At 42.8% G+C, this 27,608-nt stretch overlaps 2 protein-coding genes across 4 annotated transcripts in view; one reads left to right on the forward strand and one right to left on the reverse strand.

The window, feature by feature from the left end:
* kdm4c (lysine (K)-specific demethylase 4C) overlaps nt 1-8,170 on the reverse strand; it is a 32,202-nt gene extending 24,032 nt beyond the window's left edge. Inside the window, exons 1-5 of the mRNA XM_076031259.1 lie at nt 7,903-8,170; nt 6,038-6,201; nt 5,723-5,898; nt 5,124-5,238; nt 2,940-3,133 (exon numbers count right to left, since the gene is read on the reverse strand). Of these exons, the coding sequence (XP_075887374.1) occupies nt 2,940-3,133; nt 5,124-5,238; nt 5,723-5,898; nt 6,038-6,181 (629 nt within the window). The 5' untranslated portion in view covers nt 6,182-6,201; nt 7,903-8,170. The remainder of the gene's footprint in view (nt 1-2,939; nt 3,134-5,123; nt 5,239-5,722; nt 5,899-6,037; nt 6,202-7,902) is intronic.
* An 828-nt stretch (nt 8,171-8,998) lies between these two features.
* On the forward strand, nt 8,999-27,244 carry ecpas (Ecm29 proteasome adaptor and scaffold). Of its 3 annotated transcripts, none has more exons than XM_076031239.1 (49): nt 8,999-9,119; nt 9,905-10,035; nt 10,268-10,384; nt 10,622-10,740; nt 10,858-11,007; nt 11,137-11,314; nt 11,549-11,688; nt 12,240-12,318; nt 12,403-12,522; nt 12,738-12,823; nt 12,917-12,992; nt 13,071-13,120; nt 13,220-13,286; nt 13,630-13,752; nt 13,834-13,937; nt 14,058-14,181; nt 14,289-14,369; nt 14,761-14,977; nt 15,411-15,502; nt 15,635-15,769; nt 15,862-16,033; nt 16,195-16,367; nt 16,517-16,618; nt 16,829-16,952; nt 17,137-17,282; nt 17,585-17,639; nt 17,716-17,830; nt 17,931-17,999; nt 18,122-18,239; nt 18,322-18,489; nt 18,689-18,768; nt 18,942-19,047; nt 19,220-19,267; nt 19,472-19,590; nt 19,964-20,114; nt 20,204-20,269; nt 20,389-20,478; nt 20,736-20,802; nt 21,236-21,327; nt 21,417-21,483; nt 21,580-21,777; nt 22,308-22,519; nt 22,599-22,642; nt 23,182-23,374; nt 23,461-23,617; nt 24,238-24,343; nt 24,429-24,517; nt 24,609-24,680; nt 26,415-27,244. In XM_076031239.1, exons 1-49 carry the CDS (start codon nt 9,098-9,100, stop codon nt 26,552-26,554), a joined length of 5,550 nt encoding a protein of 1,849 aa, XP_075887354.1. In that variant the 5' UTR covers nt 8,999-9,097; the 3' UTR covers nt 26,555-27,244. The 3 variants fall into 3 exon arrangements, with proteins under 3 accessions (XP_075887354.1, XP_075887364.1, XP_075887346.1); XM_076031249.1 differs by lacking the exons at nt 8,999-9,119; nt 26,415-27,244 and adding exons at nt 9,259-9,392; nt 25,517-26,355; XM_076031231.1 differs by lacking the exon at nt 8,999-9,119 and adding an exon at nt 9,261-9,392.
* Nucleotides 27,245-27,608: the final 364 nt, after the last annotated feature.

Raw genomic sequence — 27,608 nt, forward strand, 5'->3', positions numbered from 1 at the left:
ATCTCCATGAGGCCCGCTCTACAGTTTCAACAGTGCCCTCAGCTGGCAGTTATGATAACTGCAGAGGGGCCGAGAACAACTTTCAGGAACGTCATAAAATAAATACAATAATTACATCGCACTGGTGCTCTTGAGGTATACTCGATAAAAAATTATACATATATATATATATATATACATATATATATATATATATATATATATACATATATATATATATATATATACATATATATATATATATACATATATATATATATATATATACATATATATATACATATATATACATATATATATATATATATATATATATATACATATATACATATATATATACATATATATACATATATATATATATATATATATATATATATATACATATATATATACATATATATACATATATATATACATATATATATATATATATATATATATATATATATATACATATATATATACATATATATACATATATATATACATATATATATATATATATATATATATATACATATATATATATATATATACATATATATATATATATATATACATATATATATACATATATATATATATATATATATATACATATATATATATATATATATATATATATATATATATATATATATATATATATATATATACACACACATATATAAATATATATATATATATACATATATATATTTAAACTATGTAGTACTTTAGTATTGTGTGTTCATGTACTGTCCCCAATATGTGTGCTGAGTAATCCTCACTCACTATTTTTTTATTTTTACCTTTTTTTTCCTCCACTGCAGCCACACTCCAAATCGAAAACACACACACACAGAAGGTCAGGGGCCAAGAACCCAGGCAGCGCAACAGAATTCCCTGCGGGATTGACTAGGAATTCCGTTTGACTAGCGCCATACGCCAACAGGTCTGCAGCGTTTCTATCATCGCGTCACCTGCCAGCTTAGCGGCGCGGTGAGAGACGGGGTGGGGGGTGAGAGGGAGAGAGGCAACCTCGGCTGGAGGTGACGCACGGAGTCGGAGGAGATTGCGGAGAGAGGGGCAGGGAGAGGAGGGGGGAGGTAAAGGAGGGGGAGATGGAGGGGGAGAGAGGTGCGTCTTTAAGCTGCTCCCCTTCAGGGATGAGATGTCAAAAAAGGTACCAAGATGAAAGAGTGTGTGTGTGTGTGTGTCTGTGTGTGTCTGTGTGTGTGTGTGCGCGCGCGCGCATGTGTGTCGATAAGTGCGACGATGTGTGCATGCATGCTGCAGTGGGCTGCTTTTTTTTTTAACATGCACGTCCGTGCCTGTGTGTGTGCGAGTGTGTGTGTGTGTGTGAGAGAGAGAGAGAGAGAGAGAGAGAGAGAGAGAGAGAGAGAGAGAGAGAGAGACTGTCTGGTTGTGACACTGATCCCTGCGGGGTTGCGGGCCTCACTGCTCTAATGAGCAGAACTCCCTCCGGGGCACGAGGGAAGAAGGAATGAGACAAGCCGAGCTGACAAAGAAATAAAAAGAAAACTCTGTTCTTGATTGATGCGCATTCATCGGCTCTCCTCTCACCTGGAACCCGCTCAGCCCTCGACTTTAACTATGTAAAATGCCGAGGCAACGGTCCCACTTGTTCCACTTGTCTGGAAATCAGCCGGTTCTGGAAATCAGCTTTTTGTGATGTCACAAAGGGCACTGACGCCTCAGAAGCTGGCTCCGCCCTCTGACGTGACGTTGCGCCCGGCAGAACGAAGCAATGCACTAGTTTCTGTAGAAATTGAAGGATTATTTTGCGAGAGGCTGGAAACAGAGGGCTAAATGTGCCATTTCCTGGAGATCTATTGATGAGTGATCGTTCAAGGCCTCTCCAATGGAATCGGGAATGAGAGATGGGAGTTATAAAAATAGGCGTAATGTGTGCAATTGAAAGCAGTGCATTACAGAGAAATTTGCAGGGTGAATCTGTGTAAAATGATCATCTTTTTACGTGTATGACTGTATTTTGACTGACAGCTTGCAAGATAACAGCCCATAATTGAAGCCCCTGAGAGGATATCATTCCTCAGACACTTCCCCCTCAGAGCGGTGTGGTCTAATGGCTCGCCTCACCGTATGTTGCGGTTTCCTACTCTCGCATGTATTTAGAGGCTAATTGCAGGAAGGCAGCCCCTCAGTGGGTGAACGTCCACAGTATTTAAAAATCGCAGCTCTAACAAGCTAGCCAGAAGCAGCAGCGCCGGCAGCTGCAGCAGGTGCAGTCTCTGCCACGTGTCACAAAAATTTCATTTGAGAATAAAACACGACGTTGATTGCCCAACAAATAAAGTTGCAGAGTTGTCTGTGTCTTGATGTTTTTTCACAACTATAAATTTAGATTGCCTAATTTCCATTTCCCATCTCAACACATTCAGTAATTGCGATTCTGTGAACAGTATCTGTCGTCATCTGTGTGTTTTTAAAACTTTTGAAAATTCTGAGTGCTGCCCTTCCTTTAAATGATTTGATGCAAAGGCACTAGGCTATGGAAAACTTAATCATGCCCTAAGATGGCACCACGCGTCCACTGACTTATTCTTGCAGGTAAGGTGGAACAGCCCGTGAGGAACGCTGCTCTTGGCAGAAACAGCTCCATGGTCACATGGCCTAAATGTTTGCTATGTCGGAGATCATTTGGTAAATCTCCATAAACAAGTTGAGCTTTGTTGTGATTCAAAATTTTCAGTAAATCTAAAATTGCAAAAAAGGAGGTTGCACTTGAATTATGCAGTTTCTATAAATTTTCCACAGCATATTCTTCTAAATCTGCATTGAAGAGCTTTGCAGAAACACAATAATGCTCCCCTATGTCTTAGCTAAAGCAAAACAACCTTTGCCTTAGGACAGTTTGGAAAGAAAATAAAACAACACACGTCACTAGCCTGTGGGTGACCTAAAAAACTAACCAGGACTTGGGCTCTCCGAAGTGGAGGTAGTTGATGCTGTACAGGTCCATGTCCTCCGTGTGCCAGGAGAAGGTGGTCTTCCACATGCCGAAGTACAGATACGGAGTGTTGACCCCCTGGATGGACACACCACAGTCCTCCTCGATCACGTCTAAGACAGAGTTCAGGTGTCCGATGTTCCACTCTTCCACATCCTGAAGGAGAACAAAAACAACTGTTGAACAAAATTGTCAATTATTGTGCAGTTTAACTGAAATGAGTTCACTGGGATCCTGTTCAGCAGCTGAGTCTGGATTTTAAAAAAAATGTCAATTGCTTTCTTTAATGAGACCCTTGCCAAATGGACTGCACCTCTGAGTTGCTGCTGGCACAAAGAGTTGGTTTAAAAATTAAGATTTTGATTTTTATTCTGCCCGTTTTATTCAAGCTGGAGATAAAGCGCTTACATACAATTGATGCCACACAAGCCCACTGTGCCTGCTGCATGGCAGTTTGCGCACTCTAATTAAACTGCCTTTTCTGATTACAACATGGACTTGATTGGACCAAATCATAATTACTTTTCTGCCAGTTGTAAATTTCTTTTTGTGAAAAGATAAAACATTCCATTTTCTTTACTTATTTTTATTTCCGGGAGTTAATTTTTCAGTGGCCACATAATGGGTTTGTTATCATAAAATCCTTCACTGAGGTTAATAGAGTTCAGAGTCAAAGTTACCACTCATACTTTTTATTTTTCTTAATTTTAAAAGAAAAACAATTAACCATAAGTGAATAACAGCATTTCTTTGTACATACTTCAAATGCAGTTTTGAGTATTATTTGGATGTGTACCTTGTAGCCATGTTGTCCTGTAAGCCAGCTCAAAAGATGAAACTAAATGGTTACAGCTCAGGACAGTTATGATATGATAAAGTCTTGTCTTTTACATCCTCACCACTTGGTGCAATCATGCCTGAGTTGACTGTGAGATTTCTGCTATTGAGTTGTGCAAAGTGTGAGCCACAATTTAGGAATGTTAATAAAGCACAATTGTGAAATGACGGTACTTCCACGGAGTGATGTTATGCAACAATAAAGGTGTTTTCTCCTCTCACGTCTAGTCATTCCACGGAGCACGTAGGTGGATGTTCTAAATTTCACCGAGGTCATCTCCATGGTAAAAACTGCTCTAACCAAAATGTCACCTCTTTGGAGAGGCTTCTTTTTTCCATTGGGTATATTTACCAGAGCCTCTGGAAGGCAATGTTCCCCCTCCATCATTTTCTCTGCTTTCTTCATTGAAATTTTACAGCATATTCCTTTCTGGACCTCTAAATAAAAAATACCCCCAACTTCTTTTTTGCAACACAGGATGCATTTCCATTAGAGGCCGTCTTTATTTGCCACTTGCATTCATGCAATTTCAAAGTTAATGGAAACGCAGCTCCTATGGTGTGGCATGGGAGCTGTTGGCTTGTGGCGCCGCTGTAGTCATTATAGAAGTTGAGACAGGAGTCTTCAGCCCATCTGAATTGTTGGTCTGGTGTTTCTCATCTGCATCTTGACAAATGAATGCTGAGCAGTGTTTTCAGTCCTGCACAGTAACACTGTGGTCAGCAGCCCAGTAACTAGTAGTTTGGGTACTGTGGGCAGGTTGAAAGACCCACTAGTGTAGATAATCTCAGTCAGACAGTAGCCTGAAGTGATCTCAAACCTCCTGCTAGGTGGCTGTACTGACCTTGGATGTGATTAAAACAGAGGGCCGATGCCACCAGATGACTTGGCACCCAAACCATCACTGCCTGTGGAAACTCCACACTCTAATTCAAGCAACTTAGTCCCTGTCATTCTCCACTATCCTTGCACCCTCTGTTTCCATGCGAGGTTCATGTGGTGACTCCACTCATTCCACTAGGAGTTTGCTCCTTATGAAGCACTTAGCTCTTGAAGAACTTCCATCAGCTTTATTTGAGAATCCCTAAAAAGGTTGCTTCTCCTGCTTGCTATGCCTTTGATGTTCAGTCTAACACTCACCCAAAGTCAATACTTCAATCAAAAAACTGGGTGTAATGAATCTAAAAAATAAAAAAAGACACTTTTTGAAATGACTTGAGCTTTACCCATACTATATATTAACAGAATAATACATGCAAGGAGGCAACAAAATGAGCACTAAAAACATTAAACAAAGAAGCCATTTACCTCATCGTAAAGACTGCCACTGACATCAGCACCGTAGATTGGGGAGACAAATGTGAGGTTTTTCCAGTATTTTCTTTCGAGATCCTCATAATTCAGGTAGCGTGGTGTGCAGTACCTGTAAAGTCAACAGATGTTCTATTTAGGACAGCTAAACTTCAGTGCATTGTCATTTCAGTCCATTTACAATTATTCACTGAAAGACAAGAAATTCTTCATGTGTTTCATCGTCAAACCCGAGGCTCCTCCATATATTCAGAGAATCCACACATTAACAGTCAATGTTAATGTGTGGATTTAAATTATTGTTATAATGGACAACATTGGTGACACTAGCACCAGCAGCTTTGAATGCAATGATATTGATCTCCATCTTAATTTTGGAAAGACCTATCCAGAATTTTATGCAGACATAAAGAATACAGAAATATATAGATACTGTTGGTCTTTACTGCAAACAATAGATGTCTTGATGCATATCATGCACACTAACAACAGACCAACATGATCAAGACCACATGTGAAGAAGGACTTTTATCAGATTTAGGTGTTAAAAAGCCTGAAGCAATAAAACAAATGGATGAAAAACCCACAACACTCACATGTCGCTGTTTGCCAACCGCCTGAACTCCTGCACACTAAGAGGCTTCTTCTGGATGTTGTACTGCGTGAAGAGCCCAGATTGGCCAGCTACCATCTGCTGGATCGGAGCATCAATTACCAGATCATCTATGTCGTCGTAGGTGCGACGGGGCTTCCAGCCTTTAGGTGGAATGACCTAAAAAAGAAAAAGAAAAAAAGGAACAAAGAACAAAACACAAACACACACACAAGGGAATCAGGAAGAATTTTTGTTAAAGCAATCAAATTAAAAATAGTTGTTAGTTACAGCTGGGGAAAAAAGAAACGCCTTCTACCTTTGCGAGTCCAGCACGGTGTGCACCTTGAGACTCCATATAAACCAGGTACTGGTTGAAGTCCTTGAACTCTTCCATGGTGGGCCTGAAGGTCATAATCTTGCAGTTGGGGTTTGCAGGGGTGATCACCTCTGCTCCCGCCATCCTGCCGACTCACCAGATGACTGGGGGGAATACAAATACATTGACATTCATTTAAAATAACTTTGAAGTTGTAGTGGTTATAAGTTGTTCAGTTGAGAGATAAAATCATACTAAAAATATCTTGAATTATATTTAGCATACTGACCTGAAATTTGATTCATTATATCAAAATATGTAACTTCACTTTTTAATAAAATACATAATTAGACCAGCATTTGCAACGGCCATAGTTGTAAATGTGACTGGTGAATATAAAAAATATTGTAATTTGTTTAATAAATAAAATGTGCCAAGGAGTATTTTCTTTGAGCAGAATTAAAGCAATTGCAAAGCACAATCAGTTGAATTCAAGGAACATCGAAAGCAAATATTAAAGGCCACAAAACTTTCAGTTAAATTCACACGAGGAAGTGAAGTGTTTAAATTACAAAAGCAAACCGTGGACGCCTCCAGTCTCGTCTAGACCGAAGGGTTGTTTGTTTTGTTTTTTTGTTTTTTTAGTAGTCTGTGCACAAATTGCTAGCGTTTTATTGGGGGACAGCTGGACGCTACCACTACTCGCCAGTAGATGGTGGTAGAGACACAACAAACATCAATTTGATCCTTTTGATCCTTGCTGACGCCAATAGCCCTTTTGAGATTTTTGTCCCATCCACCCATCCCACACCCAACTCTGACTTTACTGTGCATCCAAACAAAGAGCCGCGTTGCCCCTTAACGAAGTCCCCTGCCTCTAATGGTCTTCATAGCGGGTCTATATTACAGCAAACCGACGTCCAAATGGCCTGCGTCCCGATTATGTAACAGGCGATTACAGACTCGAACGACTTTTAAAAGAAGAAATCGGCTGGTGTTTAGAAATAACATTTACACAACTCCTACGCATTGTTTACATTTTGAAACAATGGTTGACCAGAAAAATAAACCAGCTCGGATGTTTTGTCTTATTGCTCGTTTGTTAGTTATTAGTTAATAGTTATTACGTTAAATACACCCACTTGGAAATTTACTTGTTGGCTGTTTCGTTGTTGTTTTTTTTCCCCCTTTCACTTCGACAACACCATATCCGCCTGCAGCTCAGCAGGTCTTTTTGTCTGCAACGCCAGCTAACGATGCAACTAGCCTCTGTTTTGTTATGGTGCAAAACAGCGCAGCTTTATCAGCTGTCCAGCAAAACCTGCGTTTACACTGTATATGTTGGTGGGGTAACGACGCTTGAATTCGTTTAACTGGACCAAACTCGAAAGTACCTGTGGTCGATACTACCAAAATTAAATATTAAAATAAGGGGAACGCAAGGCTAATAGCTAACTACTTGGCGCATGAGACGGAGAGGTGTGGGGGGTGTTTAAATGTCCCTCGCAAGGTGGCTGCACAGGCCCACCGCTAACTCCAGACTTCAACACTTTACTTGGTCGAAAATGGCCAACTATAGCATCGTTTCAACGCACATACACGTTTCTGATACGGTCTACTCTTAACCATGATAAGTAAGACCGGCGAAATCACAAGTGCTGAAGCCCCTTTTGGCACAGCAAAGTTGAGCGACGCTTAGCAGTTAGCTGTTGATAGCTCGCCCGATGCAACACAACAGTCACGAAATGCAATCCGCCGACAGATAATCTAGCGCAGCACAAGCAGCCGCACATCCTTTTCTCCGCCGAATGTTGTAAGTCTGCACGATAAAACACAACACGCACGGACGTGTTTGTTTTTCTTACCTTGAAAGTAAAGTAAGGATTTGGTGTTTGTTGTTTATTCTCTTCCTTGTTCGCCCAGCTGATTCACATGACAGCTGCAGCAGCTAGCGCCGCCACTGCTGCCTCTTTGCTTATGGGAGCAGGAGGCGTTCAAGAGCATCACCGCTGCGCTCCGGTTCAGCACGCCTTGACGTGCTAGCAGGCACGACCGCTGTTCATCTGTAAAACTGTAGTAACGCCGAGCAGCGTGTGCACTACACGTTTTGATTTCATGGTTACTCGTTTTGGCCTTGTAATGTGTTTTGCTGGGTCGTTTTTAAGTGCAGAATGGGTTTTCGACAGAAAAATGTACGTAACTTTATTGTTTTTGTGAGTAAAAAAAAAAAAAAGAAGAAGAAGATGCCCTTTTGAGTTTTGAATAAATTGTTTTGAGAAATAAAATAAAAACAATTGCTTTTTAAGTAATGCTTCTTACTTGAACATCATTCAACATAAGTCGATATTTCTGAGAGAGTGTCTGAGAGTGGCAAACATGGGGTTTTATTTGCAACGCTTGGCCCTTGAAAAGTAAATCAAATTCAACAGTTATTTGGAGTAACTCACAAAACAACACAGTCCCTCTATACTCGAAGGCAGATACATTTACCATTAAAAAGAGCGAAACATTTTCTACAACTAACCAACATAATATCCGTTATTCATTAGACAGTAGTGACGGTGACTGTTTGGTTTGATTCAAATTGTTACAGGTCAGTAGGAGGCGTGTGTATCTTTGTATTTTCTGCTAAACCCTTTAGCAAATTTAAACATCCAATTTTTGTGTTAATATAGTTCAGTTAGATGACTTTCGTGGAACTGATGCGGACGGAAGCAACCAATAAAGTATTCCAGACTTGGGACGACTATTTTTGTTCACGTTAACCAGCACAGCTTTGCAAATTCACAAATTCAAGGACCACATTTCCAATGCGAAAATTTGCTGCACAACCTCACTCGCTTTAAAATTAAAAACGAAAACGTACAAATAATTGATAATCTCGTCAACAATGATTACCTAAAAAGGAAATGTGTCCCCTCTCCAGTTCTTGTGCACGCAATCGTTTTTGTGTAAAATGTGAAATTATGCTGAAAGTAGTGCTGTTAAGCAAACGACTTGCGCTGGTGTGTGCAGTGGCGCTCGGTGATCTCGGGGGGTCGCTAATGAGTTGCTGAAAACATGGCTGCCCAGGATGAGCTCAGTAAGTTTCTCCCTGCTTTATCTGTCATTATTATCCTTGGAAATGCGTTGTGTGATTCTGCCAAACATAGGATGGACACCAGGCAACCTTTTTTTATTATTATTATTATTATGCTTAAGAATTTTTTTTCCCGAGCAGCGGCTTCGATTAGTTCTATCATGAAATGAAACGTAAACTGGGCAGGGGCGATAACTCGCTGTTCACTTCTGCTGCTAGCTAGAATGCTACCGCAGGAGGCCGTTTGCCCAGTCATGCTCAAAATGAAAGTAATACGTACGTTCTTAATATAATCCCAGGTGGCATGGTTTTAAGGTGTCTTTTAGAGCTCAACCGTCGGGCCTTAATATGCGGCTTTATATTTTGTCACCGGTTGTAAAAAACGATAGAGTATATAGCGTAGTGTTGAAATGCGCTGCTGGGCTGTGAGCCATGCCGGGGAGAGAGAAGGCAGATCTGGGTGCAGTAACACAGCAGCTGTTAGGACGAGATTATTAGCCTCAGTGGAACAGGCATGAGAGAGGATGTACGTTTTTAGATCTTAAATGCCTTGATTGGTTCTACTTCCCCTGTGTGTCGTGTCGCAAAAAATAGTGTTCCATCAGGTGACATACGTACAGTCTGCATCAAGTTACCACATTAAAAGAACGCTGCTAAATTAGCCATGTGTGCTATTGTCAGGTCTTAGGTTAAGGGCCCTTCTATTCGATAACGTCCATGATTTCAGATTGATAGATTGTTAGAAGAGTTAGTCAATGTGTTAAATGTGTGTGTGTGTTCTTTGTAAGATCAACTGGAGCGGGTCTTCCTCCGCCTGGGCCATGCAGAGACGGATGAACAGCTCCAGGACATCATCTCCAAGTTCCTTCCTCCTGTGCTCCTCAAGCTGTCCAGTGTGCAGGAGGGTGTTAGAAAGAAAGTAAGAATGCTGTTGCCTCTTTGAAGAGATTATCAGTGGGTCTTTTTTTCATTGCTACGCCCAATAAAAATTATATTATTAAACTGCTGCGTGGTGCCATACAGTTCTTTTTATGTTCACATGGACGAAAGCATGGTACCTGGTACCCTGATAGTGTGTTGGTCTCAGTATGTTTTCTTTGTTTTATGACGCCCTCCCGCCAAATAAATGTTGGGGTTTTTTCCCCTACCAGGTCATGGAGTTGTTGGTTCACCTGAACAAAAGAATAAAGAGTCGACCCAAGATTCAACTTCCTGTAGAAACGTTGCTGGTGCAGTACCAAGACCCTGCAGCTGCTTCCTTCGTCACAGTAAGGATCAAATTTTAAGTTACGTTAAAAAGTCCTAAGCACAACTGCTTGTGCGTGATCGTGCGCACTCCCCGCCACATGTGCGCTCCTCTTAAGCTAATGTTGTCATCTCTCTGTTTTAAATGCCATATGTTAAAAATAAGTGATGGTTGGTCTCAAAGTGCACTGAGCGTAAAACTTTCCATTCAATTTACCAAAGTCGCAATGAATTTTAATTGCTTCTCATTTTCTTTGCAGAATTTCACCATCATCTACATCAAAATGGGCTACCCCCGCCTTGAGGTGGGGAAACAATGCGAGCTGGCCCCCACCCTTCTCACAGCAATGGAGGGCAAGCCGCAGCCACAGCAGGACTGGTGAGGAGAGGCTGACACCAATGCATTTGCATGGTTTAGTCGTCACTTCATATGGATGACCCTTTGTTTCCCTCTGTTATGCTACAATTTGAGCTCCTTTTCTCTTTCCCCCTCCAGCCTTATGCACCTGCTGATTCCCACTTTGTATTACATGAAGTACCCCACAGACTCCTTAAAGAGTGCCTCTCTCTTTAACCTAACTGAGAGGCCCAAGACTGTGCAGCTGCTGCAGGAGTTCATGCTGGATGTTTTGCTGATGCCTTATGGGTAAGATCACCCCCTGTGGTCTTTTGGTAAAATGGCCCACCCATGGGAAATGGGAGCGTAACGTATATGCAATAGCTAAGCACATTTGCAGAAACCCTACAAACTCTTCCTCTTCCTGACCCTGTCTAGGTTTGTACTGAATGAATCCCCGACTCGTCCTGCTCCCTCCTCCTCACATGGAGGTTCTGCAGAGGGGACGGTGTCTGCAGGTGGCCAGGGTCTCCCTCAGCCTCCCCCAGGGATGAGCGTGTATGCTGCCAAGAGGGTTATTGGAGAGTCCCAGTGGAGTGCTGAGCAGCTAGAGCAGGTACAGTAGCTGTACCTGGAATACCTAGTTTTGCTGTGTTTATTCAAGATCCTTTTCAAATCAAACTCTACTTCTTAAAATCACAAATGTTGCAATTTTCATATATTCCAAACTTGAAGAGAAGAATCACTCTTGATTTTAGAGCTAATGCACGTTCAGGTATTTCTGTTAAAAGCTTCGGTGAACTCTTTTTTTTTTTTTTTTTTTTTTTTACTGTATGTCTGACGCTGACAGTGTAAGCTGGGCATCGTCAAGTTCATCGAGGCAAGGCAGGTCCCCGAGGTGGAGACAGTGGTCCACCTGGTGGTGGCGTCGAGTGACACCCGACACAGCGTGGCCACTGCTGCTGATCTGGAACTCAAGAGCAAACAGAGGTCTGAGCGAAACACATCTCTGTTTTGTATAACGGGATCATCATGGCATCCCAGAATTGTGTGTGTTCGGCTATGTCAAAAACAGCCATTTCATGCCTTTATCAGCTGTTATATGAGATGAGTAGATGTATTGAAGCCCTTTTGCCTCTACCTCAGCCTTTTTCAGTCACTTGTTTAGATCAAATAGATGTCCTTCATTGATCCCAACCTGGAAGATTTGGGAGGTTGATCAAATTCAACCTCCTTGCCCTTAACCTGTCATTTATCACATGTCCTGATGAAATGACCAATACCCAAACCCTTTGTCTTCATCATGCCTTAGTGACAAGATGTTGTCTTTAGGCTAAACACACAAGGATTTAGGTTAAGGATTTTCTTTTTAAGATTTTTGTTAGAAAATACACAAAATTAACACATAGTACAGGTTTGACACCTATGTTAATCTAAAATATTTACTGTGCATCCAAACTTTGCCTTTTGCATTTGAAATTAGACAAAATAACAGCCTGCTTTCAGATTAAATGTCCAACACCTGTTTTCTCGTCTTACAGCATCATTGACTGGAACAACCCTGTGATCATCAACAAGATGTACAAGGTCTATCTGGGGGATGTTCCTCTTAAAACAAAGGTTTGTCCGTAAAACGATTTGCTGTCTTAAACTTCCACCGGTATTTCCAAAGTTAATTATGACGTTTTGTCCGTTGTACGCTAGACTGGCAACATGAAGCAAGAGCTCAAACATGAGCCAGTGAGCACAAGAGTCAAGCTCAAGATCCTGCCACACTTGCTGCGCTCGCGCCTGGCCGCTGAGTGCTTTCCAGCCAACATCCAGGTACTCTCTCGTACTGCTCAGTGTTGAAGACTTTTTTTCTGGTAGTTCTATTAATGAGTCCAAACATTTTTCACGAAAATCGTTAATTTTTAAATCTGATGTTTTGATTGGAGTTGTTTGGAAATGGTGCTTTGGACCATGACCATGAATTTTGTTGCAATTAAAACCAACGTATTAATGCCTGAAGTCACTTCTTTTTCTTTATTTCTCCATAGGTTGTCTATGATGGGCTGTTTGGAACAAATACCAACAACAAACTGCTGTCTCTGACGCTGCAGTTTGTCCATCACATCTGCATGGTGTAAGAAGAGTGCCCTTTCGGTTTTAAGTTTAGTCCTTTTTCTTTTTAGTCGTATCATATGGTGTGATATATTTTTCGGGTTTCTGTGTTTAGATGTCCTGACACTAATAAACCTTTGGGACTGATGCTGCTCAACGGCCTTACCAAGCTTATCAATGAATACAAGGAGGTAATGTAACACTGAATTTCCAAACCTTTAAAATATGTAGTTTAGTTTGAGCAAATTAATGACATTTTTTTGTTACAGGATCCCAAGCTATTATGTGTTGCCTACTCTGCTGTGGGAAAACTGTCAAGGTAAATTAAGATGGTTATCCTTTTCAATATCAGCCAAACTTGAGTTGAGAAAAAAATGTAAAAAAATACTACAAATGTGTTTTATGTGCTCTCCTTTAGCCGAATGCCACAGCTGTTTACAAAGGATATTGCACTTGTACAGCAGTTTTTTGAGTCCATGTGCAAGGTAAGTGTCCTAAAGGTTATATTAAGTCTGTCAGTTCAGAAAATTGCAAATAATGAAAACCATTCCAGATTCATTCTCTTATCAGTCTTTTTGCAGTAGGATCAGTAAAACAGTAGAATGCTCATTATACTGCCCTGGTGCCCATATTCTCCATGCTGAAAACTGGCAACGCATGCAAAAGTCTTATTTAACCACCTGTTTGCACCTGTGTGATTGAAGTAGATCACTGGGATCAGACCCTAAGTGTCTCATTGTTCCATTGAAAATCAAATCTCTCATTGGTCACCCTGTAATATTCACACTGAAAATGGGATTGCTCATCTTTCCATCCATCCACCTTTAGGAGGAGGCTGACGTCCGTCTTGCCATCCAGGAGGCTTTGTCCATGATGGTTGCCGCTTATGCCAACTTGCAGGGGGCCCAGCTGAACCTCATGGAGGCTCTGGTGGCTGCATACATTGCAAAAGTGAGCTGGCTTTTGCAATAGTAACAGTTCAAAAGAAAAAACAATAAACGAGAACTTGCTAATTATTCTGCTTCTGTGCAGCCTGAAGTACAAGTTCGCCAAGTGGCCATGAAGTTTGCCAGCACAGTGTTTGCTCCGGATCACGTGCCATCCAGATACCTGCTGCTGCTGGCAGCTGGAGACCCGTAAGACACTTCTAACAATAATAGTAATAATGAAGAGGTTGCATTTGCATATAATGTTTATTAAATACTGCCCCAGTATAAGCATTTTCCTCAAAATAAAATGGCTCCCTGTGTTTGTAGGAGGGAGGAGGTATCAGGAGAAGCCCAGAGGGCGCTGAGGTGCTTTGCCACCAAGAGCTCAGAGAAGGAGGGGTCAAAGCCAATGCCTTCCTTTCCTGATATGGTGGCGTATGTGCAGGACAAGGTGAAACTCTTTCAGTGTTTATCATTGCACTTGAGACAACCCAGATTGCAAAGTCGCTCCGCCTCCTAAAGGTAACAGTGAGTGTGTCATCCTATTGGTCTTTTCAGGCAGCTCAGAGGATCAAGACTCCAGCTAAATACATTGTTGGAACGGCCACGATTCCCTTCAACCCGTCAGCATTTGGAGAGGTAAACATTCTTCAACAGTTGGTCAGTGTAGGAAAAGTTATCAGCACTCCGGCTCTCTTTTTATTGTTTTCACGGGATGTGAATTTCAATGAGAAAGGTAGTCTGTCTTCACAGTTATTCTATATAAGCCAGTTATTCTAAGGCAACCACACTCCATCTTTACACACACACACACACACACACATTCTTGCCTTATTATTGACAACCACATATTACCATCACATCGTCAATAATGTAAGACGCCTAATCTGTATAATATTGCAAAATATGGAACTGTTACGTTATATCTTTGGCTCCAGACAAAATCATTGTTGTATCGCGGTTTAATTTCAAAAGCATTAACTAATGAAATGTCTGAGAATGGATGTCGCTCCTGGTTGTTTCCTCCCAGATCGTGCTCTACCTGAGGATGTGCTTGGCCTACAGCGCCGGGGCCACGCCCATGTCCGCATGCCTTGCCGACATGCAGGATGACGCCCCAGCCATCGGCCGCTACATCCACGCGCTGCTGTCTTCCGATCAGCAGCCCATGGGATCGAAGGGTGCCGAGGCCAACCCTGTCCACGTCTACATGGACCTGCTGCAGCAGCTGTTGTCTGCCGTGGGAGGTAATGGCCATTAACCGGGTCTTCAGTGTTGGAAAGAATAAAAAATGTTAAAAAAAAAACACTGAAGACCAAAGCACGTTGGCGCCGCAGCAGTTCAGAGCGTCATCTTACTGTATGTGCATCCTCCTCACACAGGCGTGAGCAACAGTGCGTCAGACTGGAATTTTCTTTCCCACACTGCTCCACTGATGTTGTTGTTCTCTCAGGAAAAGCACATTTGCTGGTTGGATCCCACATTTTGAGAGTGGTGCAAAGTGCTGGTGTGGGTTTTGAATTTAAAAAATAATGGGGTGCAGCATTCTGATGTGCATTAAATAGCAGTAATGTGTCTTGAGCTGAATTCAAGAAATCCAATCGTGCAATGAAGGGGCACACACAAGAATTTTGTCATAAATTCCTGTTTATCCCTAACCCTTTTATCTTTTTAATACAGGGATACCTGTTATGTACTGTCTGCTGGAGGTGGTGTCCGTCTACCCAGAGAAACTGGCTTCCAGATTTGTTGATAAAATCGATTGGATAAAAGTAAGTTTTGTTTTTTCATATATCTCAATATATTTATTTAACTCAGATAATGTTGGTCCTTCTCTGACATTTTCTGAGCTTTCATCGGGTTGTACGAAGGTAGTTTGCATCTCAGAACTTTCTGTTTTCCAGAGTCTGATGAACACAAACAAGGAGGACATGAGGGAGCTGGCAGCTCAGCTGTACGCCTTGGTGATCTGCACCATGACTGGCAATGAGCTCCAGTTGGCCGTTCGGAACCTCATCAAAATCAGCAAAGACAACCACGTAAACTCATCAAGACTTCAGTATATCTTTAACTTTTCCATTTCATTTTCAAAAATTAAGTAAAAATATTTTTTTGTGCTTGTGACCTCCAGAGCCCTGAGACGCAGCACGGCGCCATCCTGGCTCTGGGCTACATGGTGGGAAGGTACATGAGCAGGAAGAAACTTGTCACTTCGAGCGCCTCTGCACAAAATAAAGGGCAGCAGCTGAAGCTGCCCTCCCTCGAGGACGACCAACTTGTTCCCATGGCCACCAAGACAATTGGTATGGAAATATGTGCGCACACAGTTTTCATTGATCTTAGCTTACAATAAATGAATTGCTACTATCTTTCTGCTTCAAAAAAGTTTGTTCTTCTGTTAGTAAAAAATGTTTCTTGTAATTTGATAATTTGATTTTTACCTGTGTCCTTATGCCATATCCAGGCACCTTCCTGGACAGCAGCAGTGCGCTTCTTGCTGTAGCGGCGTGCACGGCTTTGGGAGAGATCGCTCGTAACGGCTCGCTGCTGATTCCAGCGGAGGGGAAGGGCTTCACCAAACTGTCGGTGGTGGAAAACCTGCTGGCCCGTATTCCCTCCGGCAAAGAGAGCACAAAGGTGACCTGGGTGTTAAATTAGTAGTGATCTCTGATTTTGATTAATTTTATAGCAAGTTATTGTCCACATGTCATGTCATCTAACTTCCTATTAACTATAAGAGGCCCGTCTTCTTTCCATCTGTTTGAATGTCCGTGTCTATGACCCAGATGAAGGAGCGATCGATCCAGACGTTGGGTTACTTACCTGTGGGTGACGCAGACTTCCCTCACCAGAAGAAGCTGCTGCAGGGTCTCATGGACTCTGTAGAGGTAGAAAGCACATTGTCTCCCTGCATTACAGGACCTCGTATTGAGCGCAATTAGTCTGATAGATTCTTGTTGAAAGTTATTTTGCTTTTTGTAGTTTTTTGGAAAGCATATTTATGACTTATATCTTGGTAAAATATTGAGCTTTTGCCAGATTTTTGCCATCTAATATTTAATAATGAACACAATCTTTTTATTTCTTGCTTTTTTTAGGCCAAACAGGTGGAGTTACAGTTCACAGTCGGCGAGGCCATCAGCAGCGCTGCAGTCGGCACCAGCTCTGGAGCCGCTAGAGACCCATGGACCTGCACAGAGGAACAGTATAGCCCACCACAGAGTATGAACTCAGTGCAATCAGCTTTATTACAACAATAGTTGTCATTATAAACTTTCTCTCTACAACTCAGTATTGCAAATCTCAAATTACATAGGCGACAATGATATGTTCAAATGAAAAAAATGTAAGGGCATTTTATTTTTATTCTAAACATCATTTCATTTATTTTTTACTTCCTTTTTAGATGTGAAAAACAATGATGTGGTACCTTGGGTCCTGAACGCTATTCTGTCCAAGTACGTTTGCAGCCAGAACCCACACGTGCGACAGGCAGCCTGCATATGGCTCCTCTCCTTGGTCAAGAAACTTAGTCAGCACAAAGAAATCACGGTGGGTTGGTCAACTGTACCATGTTATGCACATGCCTCTAAAAATGACATTGCAGTAAAAAGTTGGAGTCCTGACAGTGTTTCGTTTATTTTCAGGTGTAGTTTTTATTTCATAATTTCAAAAGTTAGTTCGGTGAAGTGTTAAATTTACCCAGTGACTCTGATTTTCAACCAAAATCTTGTATGAAAAAGATTGTGAATGATAGTACTATAATTGTGGCTGCTAAAATTGCTATTTGAATTTGTAGTGTGCAAATCTGAAATTTATTTGTTCATCTTTGTCTCCTCTTCCTTCACCCACAGTGCCATTTGAAGGAGATTCAGGTGGCGTTTATAGCTATCCTCTCAGACCCTGATGGTAAGTAGTGAACTAACGCACAATGAAGAACTCGTCCTTCCAGATTCCTCATTAACCTCCACTTTGTTTTTGTTAGACCTCAGTCAGGATGTGGCCTCAAAGGGCCTGGGTCTTGTATATGAGATGGGAGGCGAAGCCGATCAGCAGACGCTGGTCTCCACCCTGGTGGAAACACTCATGACTGGCAAAAGGTCAGTAACCGGTGAAGAAATAAGTAATTAAGTCAAGTCAATAAGTAAAGATGCTTTGCCAACATATTACTAAACTGTGTTTTATTGATTTTGTAAATAGAGCGAAACGTGCTGTTTCTCAGGACACGGAGGTGTTCCAAGGAGAAAGTCTGGGTAAAACACCCGATGGGTGAGTGGTTTGGTTGCCATGACATGCTTTTAAATGTCGTCTCTGACAAGTATCACACTGGATTTGTTTTAATTCACTGTGCAGAGTTGAATGGAATTCTTGCTTTTCACTTGCTCCTCCAGTCACGGTCTGACCACCTACAAGGAGCTGTGCTCATTAGCCAGTGACCTCAACCAACCAGATCTCGTCTACAAGTTCATGAACTTGGCCAATCATCATGCCATGTGGAACTCCCGCAAGGTAGCGTAAAGGTTGCGTGCAACGATGGACCGCTGCCTCATCCAGAACCCGTTTTATACACGTGACCGCCTCCTGCTTTCAGGGAGCAGCTTTTGGCTTCCACATGATTGCAGCCAAGGCTGGAGAGCAGCTGGCCCCGTTCCTGCCCAAGCTCGTGCCCCGCCTCTACCGTTACCAGTTTGACCCCAACCTGAGCATTCGACAGGCCATGACCAGCATCTGGGATGCCTTGGTGACTGACAAGACCCTGGTACGACCTCAGTCCATGTGGAACGTGGATGACTTGGTCAACATGTATTGATCATGTATTGATATCTCCATAAAATATGACCCAAGTACTTTATATCCACGTTTGTGAGATAAAAACTATACATCTATAATTATGAAAATTTTGGTTTCGAGTCTAGATTTACAAGGTGCTACCTCCGTATTGTCTTCTAATATTTCAGGTGGATAAATACCTGAAGGAGATCCTGCAGGATGTAATTTCTAACCTGACCAGCAACACCTGGAGGGTTCGGGAATCCAGGTACAGTGAAACTTTCTCCTCCTTTCCAGCCATGAAACAATTGAGAACATTCTCTTCTGGCTTTAAAGCCACTGTTATATTAAAGTCCATTGTAATGTTGTTGATTACCATAGTAACCATTCTCATCATTGACGATTCAGTTTAGTGATGGATTTGATGTGTTTTCTCTCCAGCTGCCTTGCCCTCAATGACCTGATCCGTGGTCGGCAGGCCGATGACCTCATTGAGCACCTGAGGGAAATTTGGGAGACACTTTTCAGGGTGCTTGATGACATCAAGGTGAGCGTGCAGACGGTCGCAGTCAGGTTTGCTTAAGTTAAGTCAAAGGTGGAAAACCATGTTGGTAGGGGGATATTAGACAAGAAACATTTATGAGACTTTGGAAATAGATGTGAAAACGGCAACAAAGTACGAGGACTTGGATTCATCATGAAGTCCTTGTGCGTTTCAGGAGTCTGTGAGAAAAGCTGCAGACCTGACCTTGAAGACACTTAGCAAGGTAAAGCTGTTGGCCACGATGCAGGCCTGTATGTGTTTGTACTGTGTGTGTGTGTGTGTGTGTGTGTGTGTGTGTGTGTGTGTGTGTGTGTGTGTGTGTGTGTGTGTGTGTGTGTGTGTGTGTGTGTGTGTGTGTGTGTGTGTGTGTGTGTGTGTGCTTGTGTGTGTTTGTGTTGCGTCCAACTGGCTATTCCTGTCTGTGCAGGTGTGCACCCGTATGTGTGAGTCTACAGGCTCTGCGGCCCAGAGAACTGTGGCAGTAATGCTGCCCACCCTGCTGGAGAAGGGCATCGTAAGCAACGTTGCCGAGGTCCGATCATTAAGGTAACAGCTCAGTCGAACGCCACTCAGATTCCACCGAGTCATTGAACATTTTTTTCCGCCCACGGGAAAATCACTTGTGGCTGATGAGACTTTAAAAAATTGAAGATGCCTCAGACTTTAACTTTAAGTAGAGATGGAATCAGCATATTTTAGTATGATGATGATGATGATAATAATGATCAGGATGATGATCAGGGTGATGATGATGATGATCAGGGTGGTGATCAGGGTGATGATCAAGGTGAAGGTGAGGATGATGATCAGGATGATGATCAGGGTGATGATGATGATGATCAGGGTGGTGATGAGGATGACGATCAGGGTGATGATCAAGGTGAAAGTGAGGATGATGACGATGATGATGCTTCTGCAGTATCCAGACTCTGGTGAAGATCAGTAAAACGGCTGGTGCCAGACTAAAGCCTCACGCTGCCCGGCTGATTCCGGCCCTGCTTGAAGCCCTCAGCACTCTGGAGCCCCAGGTCCTAAACTACCTCAGTCTCAGAGCCACGGAGCAGGAGAAGGTAAAGCCAGGCCTCCTCTGGACATCCACTCAACCCTGAAACCTGAGCGTGGGTCTTTCATCACAGGTCTCTCTCTCTGTATTTTTTAGAGTGCTATGGATGCTGCCAGGCTGAGTGCAGCCAAGTCCTCCCCAATGATGGAGACTGTCAATATGGTAAGACCATGATGGCAAGTACATCATGTGTCTGGTTTGTTGTTTTAGAAGGTGAGACAATGTCAGGTTGAAATCGTGTGTGGGTTTGAAGTGTGTTTGTGTGTATCTTTTGTGCTCAGTGTCTGCAGCACCTCGATGTCTCCGTGCTGGGGGACTTGGTTCCGAGGCTCTGTGAGTTGCTGAAGAGTGGAGTCGGCCTGGGCACCAAGGTAGGCACAATAATTCCTGGGTTCATAAATGTAAATTATCTCCAAAATCATCTTTGTTCTTTATAAATGTATTTCTTTGGATAAAGGCAGATAACAGATTAGATTAATAGGTTATTCTTCTTTCTGCTCCCTTTCATTCAGGAGTTTGGAATGTTTGTGTTAGTCTGTAATTGTTTTGTTTTAACTCAATGGATGAAATAATAAATAAATGAATAAACATATGGCTTGATGTGTGTTTGTCTTTCTCGTCGCTCCAGGGTGGCTGTGCCAGTGTGATCGTATCCCTCACGGTTCAGTGTCCCCAGGACCTCGGCCCGTACTCAGGTAGAGCATGACGCCGCTTGTACGTACACTGCCAGTCAAAAGTTTGGAGACACCTTCTTATGCAACTTGTTTTATCTTTACAACTTTCTACACTACAGATAGACACTGAAGACATCAACTGTATGAGTATGCAGCAAAGAAAAACACGTTAAATAACTCTAAACATGCTTTTTATGGAAGGTGACTGTTTTGAAGAATTTGAATATAAAATGTGTTTGAGTTATTTTACACTTTCATTGTTTCCTACATAATTCCATGTGTGTTCATACATGGTTTTGATGCATTCAGTGAGAAACTGCAATGTCAATAGTCATGAGAATGAAAGAGAAGACGTTCAATTCATAGGCTGTGTCCAAACATTTGACTGGTAGTGTACCTCCGATGAGTAGTCTGTCTGATCAGAGTCAACAAAAAGGTGCTTTATGACTTGCAGGTAAACTGATGAGTGCCCTGCTGAACGGTGTCCATGACAGAAGCTCCGTTGTACAGAAGCAGTACGCTTTCGCATTGGGACACCTTGTCAGGGTAGGAAAAGACACTCGACACCAACCAAACTTTCTGTCTATCCTTGGTGCATTCTTGTAAGGGTTTCTGTCTTTGTTCACCTCCATCAGACTGCTAAGGACAGCAGTGTAGAAAAACTGCTACTGAAGCTCAACAACTGGTACTTGGAAAAAGAAGGTAAATTTTTTTTTTTAAAAATTGCATCACTCACAACCAATTTTATGTTTCTTTGTTTGCTTGCGTTTCATCGAACGCCTCTCTTCCTGTCTCCAGAGCCCGTTTACAAGTCGTCGTGTGCGTTGACTCTCCACGCCATCAGCCACTACAGCCCCGACGTGCTGAAGGGTCACGCGGGAGTGGCTCTGCCGCTGGCCTTCCTGGGCATGCACCAAGCCCCGGGCCCCGACGAGGAGAAGGGAGAGAGCCATGACGCCACGCTGTTCGGCGAAGTGTGGCAGGAAAACGTTCCAGGTGAGCAGCAGTTACCGCTACAACTGGGACATTGACTTTCAAAAAGCAGACCCAACGCAAAAAAAAGAGTTTACACCCAGTGTGACGTCACAACGTCGTACGTGCTGCTGTGTCTCAGCTCGTTCTGATGGGCTCATGTGTGCTGATGTATAACGTGTTACTGAGGCATGCTGGGAAGTGACGCTACTGCGCACGCTCTATGGGGCCGCATAATGTGAAACCCAAAGCTTTTTTTCACCATATGCACTGGCTGAGCAACTCCATTGAAATGAATGGGCCGCCGCATTGGATCCTGGGTTGCTTGGCGTAGGTGCAGTTTAGTGCCACCTTACCGGGGACTCTCAAGCTGGCTCTGATGGTGAAACCAATCTCTCGTCTTGGGAACTTGTATTTGTGACCCAACGGTGACATCAGTACGACTCCGTCTGCCTTTACACACAGTCAGCGGAGGGGCTGAAACAAAAGTTTTTGGATGAAAGTCGAGATGCCCTTCGACGTGTTGAAAGTGCAACTCTCCCCCCCGCGCACAGGAAGCTTCGGAGGCATCAGGCTCTACATGACGGAGCTGATCGCCATCACGCAGACGGCACTGCAGTCCCAGTCGTGGAAGGTGAAGGCTCAGGGTGCGGCCGCCATGGCAACCGTCGCCAGGGAGCAGACGGGCTCGCTGGTGGCGCCGCACCTCGGGATGGTGCTGACAGCTCTGCTGCAGGGACTGTCTGGGCGCACGTGGGCCGGAAAGGTACCACACCGCCAGAGACGTGCAAGGAAACGCAAACTGCTCTTGTTTCACACGGCTTCATTTTGTCTTTGTTTTTCAGGAGGAGCTGTTGAAGGCCATCGGATCGGTGGTCGCCAAATGCAGGTGAGTGTTCTTGGTGATATATATTACAGTATGTTATATATTATGTATTACACTTCAAAACTCATGTTTCATATTATATTGTTGATTAGGAATGATTATATTATACTGCACTATTGCAACTACTACTACTCCTACTATTATTATTATTATTATTTTACGTGACATGACTATTACTGTTGATTATATATATTATACTAAATGGAAGAGTGAGATACTTTGCATTCCATTGTTTGCAACTAAGGATATTATATTATATTACATTACATTGTATTATATATTATAGTATTGCATTGCACTTCAAACACTATTATCTGTACTGTACTCCACTTTTTAATGTTTTTACTTGAACTTTTTTTTTTAATACTTTCTTTCTTCCTTGTACGCACAACTACGTCGCGTTCTGCCACACCACCATTTCACTGCCACATCGCAAATAAAAATCATTGAATCTCTGACCGCTACTTGAGCTCAGAGCTCAAGAGACGCCAAGCAGTGTCGGCGCCGGTTGAACTCTGCCGCTCTCTCTCCTCTTTGCGCAGCGCCGAGCTGCAGAAGCCGTGCCAAGGGCAGCCCAGCGTCAGCGAGGTGCTGCAGGTGGTGCTGAAGGAGTGTCGCAAGGACAACCTGGTGTACAAAATAGCGGCGCTGCGCTGCGCCGGCGACGTGCTGCACGCCAGCCAGGAGGACTATTTCAGCACCATGGCCGAGATCCTCTTCCCGCTCATCAAGAAGGTTGCCCTGCGCTCATCCCTGCTCCACACCTCGTGCTGCTGCGTCAGTATTTCCGAACCCTCACAGATCCCGTGTTGTCCCTGCAGAGCTGCCCAGAGAGCGGAGGTGCATCGCCCCGGTCGCTGGAGGACGACAACGACGACGACGCTGCCGGCAGGAAGGAGAAAGAGCTGCAGACGGAGGCTCTGCTGTGCGCCTTTGACACACTCGGGAAGTGCTGGCCCAGAAACACACAGACCCAGGGTGCGTTTCTTCCTCAGAGCCGTCACACATTTTAGATTCTTGGTTGTGAAACGCTCATCTCAGAGCCTAAATCAGCCACAATGTGATGCAGCGGCACTGAACCAACCGGTCTTCAATCTTTGACCCCCTCAGTTGACGACTGCTTACTTTGTGAATCTAAGACATTAGCCCAGGCATGGGCAAACTACAGCCTGTTAAACTTTTTAATTCGGCCTGCTGAACTAAATGAAAATTCTATTAATAGTAAGTAAGTAATAAAAGTATCTGTATTTGATCATTGTTTTCAGTAATTTAAGAGTAATTGTAATAGAGCTGAATACCATGGGGCTTCAAAGACACATATTTTTTGTAATGGTTTTGTTCATTTTCAGTGGACATTAAAGCTACGTGATATGTTTTCTACATATCCCTCGTATATATTTATAGGTCCCTCTGTCACATTTTACAACCCATTGTGGCCCACCAGCCATAAAGTTTGCCCACTCCTGCATTAGACACTGATGAACCTCATTTGCACTTTCAACACACTCAGCTGTGTTCCAAGTTTACCTCCAGTTGGGCTGAGCTGATGTAAACCTCAGGACGGGATCCTCACTCAGTGATGTCGTGTGTCTCCACAGCTCGTTTCCAGATGGAGGTGTGCACCCTGATGTGCAACAAGCTCAAGCTGAGCACCTGGAAAGTGCAGCTGGCTGTGCTGCAGTCCATGAAGGCTTACTTCCAGGGGTGAGGATGTTTCCTTGTCACATGCAACTTCAGTCAATCTATGGGGTCGAGTTGTTTGAATTCCTTACTGTGGTTTTCGTGGCAGACTACTGCTGCTTGAGAAAGGCAGCGAGGACGTGGACGTGCTCTCTCGGATCTTCACAGAGACCTGCGCCGCTCTTACCTACCCTCTCGGTTAGAGCTTCCCGTCACCAGCATACTGCACAATCAAGAGTGTAATCTGTGTGTTCCACTAACGTGATGTTTTGTCTTTTTTTCCTTCTAGAAAACAAAAGTTACTCCTCTGTGAGGACTGAGGCCTTGTCCCTTGTGGATGTCATCGTGAAGAGAACTGGAGGTTAGTATATCTGAATTTGCTTCACACACACGATCTCAACACACACACACGCACCCCACTAAAGTCCAGCTTCATGGGTTACTTTGTGCCGAAGCCTAGTCAAATCTGTGATGTATCGTTAGAATTGAACAGAAAGTCAAATATATCACCTGAAACTTGTAACTTTTCCAAAAAGGTCATTTTTTGCAGCTTCTGAATCATATTTTTTATTTCATGGCAGACAAATTAGACTTTTTTTAACCTCTCTAACCAAAGTCAAAGTTCACACAATATTTGTAGATGTACTTGTATGAAAAAAGGAGAAAATGCCTCCTAGTCTAATATTTATTTTTCTTACATTCACACCCACTACAATGACAGGCTTTGCTTATATTTGGCGTGTTTATTTGCAGACTTTATCGTTAAAGAGGTGTTTTCACATTCCTTCACTGGAAAAAATAAATCTAAGATTCAGGCAGACCTTGGCAGAAGCAGGACAGAAAGTCTTGCTGTTCAATCAAGGCATTGTCAGTGACTGTGGTTACATGGTTTTCATAGCTGAGCAAACAAAGCCTTCAACACCAGGTGCATCTCTTATTTGATAAATAGAAAAGGTGTGAGTCGCACAACTTGGGCGTAAAGAATCAGCAGACGTCAAGACACACATGGGGAATGGCATTGTTGGGTATACAATAAGTACACGGTGAAGTCAGAACGTTTACCGTCCCGAAACGTTGAGTGGACTCACAATGTACCAACTACGAATTGCATACAGACCCAGAATTTCCCGATGAGGTAGGCAGGGAAACTGTGTCCGTGTTACAAACTTTTTCTTTTTTTTTTTTTTCTTTTTTTAGATTTCTCGTGTGAAGAATATTTGTATGAAATAATAACCGCAGCTGGGTATTTGTCCATGCTTTAAATGCCTGGAGGGGATCCTTAACACCATCTGTGCAAATATACAAAGTCAGAGGGGAGGTATTGATACGCCTCAAGCGGCCCAGGATGCAATGTTGAGATTTCTGTGCAAAAGAAAGGGGTAAATCAAGGATTTCAAAAGACTGTAACGACTTTAAAGCCGCGTTCAGACTGCCGGCCAAAATCTGATTTTCAGCCCATCCAGATTGAAACCAGGTGGCTCTTTTGTAGTCTGAACAGTCACAAATCACACGAAATCTCATTTTTGCAAAACTGCCTTCGGGAGGGAGTTTCAAATGGCATTTGGACAGATGCGTCTCAGTCTGAATGGCTCCAAACACACCGATTGGTTTTCACGTCACTCTATGCAACACCATTCGAGTCACGGAGCTGTAGTGTAATGGAGCAGACAAAAGAAGTAGAAAACCGCAGTCCCTGGACAGAGGAGGAAAGTCATGCCTCATCAGTCTGTGGGGAGATCGCTCCATTCAAGCCAAACACCATGGCATGTTTCGCAACAAGTGCCACTGTCGCAATTATGTGACGTTAATGTGTGGTAATATTTATGTTTTTTATTTTTTTTTACCAAGGAAATGTATTTTAACAAAACCTGCTTTATAATGGTTTGTCCAGCTTTTTAACATGTACTCAGTTGAGTTTGTAAGTTCTTGCTGTCCTAGCATTGCTTATTGAAACACGTGTGTGTGTGTGTGTGTGTGTGTGTGTGTGTGTGTGTGTGTGTGTGTGTGTGTGTGTGTGTGTGTGTGTGTGTGTGTGTGTGTGTGTGTGTGTGTGTGTGTGTGTGTGTGTGTGTGTGTGTGTGTGTGCCATTGACAGAGAGTGAGCAGTGGGACTGCGTGTCCGTGAAGAGCCGGGAGCAGCTGCAGCGCTCCCTGTCAACGCTGCAGTCGGACAGCAGACCCGACCTGCGGGACAAAGCCCAGGAGCTGCGCCGGCACATCCAGAGCCAACCCTGAGCAGCCTCGCACCACGCCGACGCACATCAGCCACTCCCAAAAAAAACCCATCGCCACAAATTTCCGTCGGATCGAAACGCATCTCATAATCTCGTCTTTGACACAGGTTTTTTTTTGTTTTTTTTTTTGCCGTATTCACAAATCTCTTAATACTTTCACCGCTTACCCCAATTACCCGTGGCTTCTCTAGCTGGCTTTGTGTAAAAAGAGTGATTCACGATAATAATGATGAGCCAACAATACCTGCGAACTGTGGTTGAGAAAAGATTTTTATCATGAGTCTGTTTTATTTGGGTCATTTTGATGGAAAGGTAGATAATTGTGATTAATACAGTATAAGATGATGTTGCGGCTCTGTGGATGGTGTACACTAGCCCGAGAATGGGGACTTTTACTACTGTTGTGGGTTTGCCGACTCATTTAAATGTTTGAACAGCAGGTTGTTGGCTTAAGCAGGAGGGTGATATGAAATTGCACTTTTCCCAATGCGTGGACTCTGCCACAGGGGGAGCAGAGACATTAGAGATAATGTCTCTGTGCTCTGTGAGCAGTGTTCTTTCTTGTGTGCGCAAGGTGAACGAGCAATTTGCAGTCAGTGTTGGAAGTACATGATAAAACAAAACTGTGGTTTGGTTAAAAATAAAATTGTTGTTTAGATTTGTCCCTGATGAAATAAAACTGCATTGACAATTTGGACTACATTTTTGTATTTTGTTCTGTTACAGAATGAAAGTTAAGAAAAAGAAAAAAGTGTTTGCTTCAAATTGACTCATCTCCATTTCAAGCTACAATTCAGACAATTCTGTTTGGGCTTAACTATAAAATGCGAGTTGTGTTTTCAAATTTGATTGTGGTTGTTTTTATTGTAGAAAAAATATATGTATATAAAAAATCAGTAGCATCAATTAGAGACTATCAACTATTCCGCTATACCGCTTCCTCCTACATTCAGGGTGACAGGAGTCTATCCAGTCTTACCACAAGGGAGCGCTAAACCATCTTTAGAAAGTTTCATTTTCTTCAATCCCTTTTCATTTTTATGATCATGTAAATG

This window comes from Nelusetta ayraudi, unplaced genomic scaffold (assembly GCF_046127955.1).
Source record: "Nelusetta ayraudi isolate G7.1 ecotype Tasmania unplaced genomic scaffold, CSIRO-AGI_Nayr_v1 ptg000004l, whole genome shotgun sequence".
NCBI classification, from domain to species: domain Eukaryota; kingdom Metazoa; phylum Chordata; class Actinopteri; order Tetraodontiformes; family Monacanthidae; genus Nelusetta; species Nelusetta ayraudi.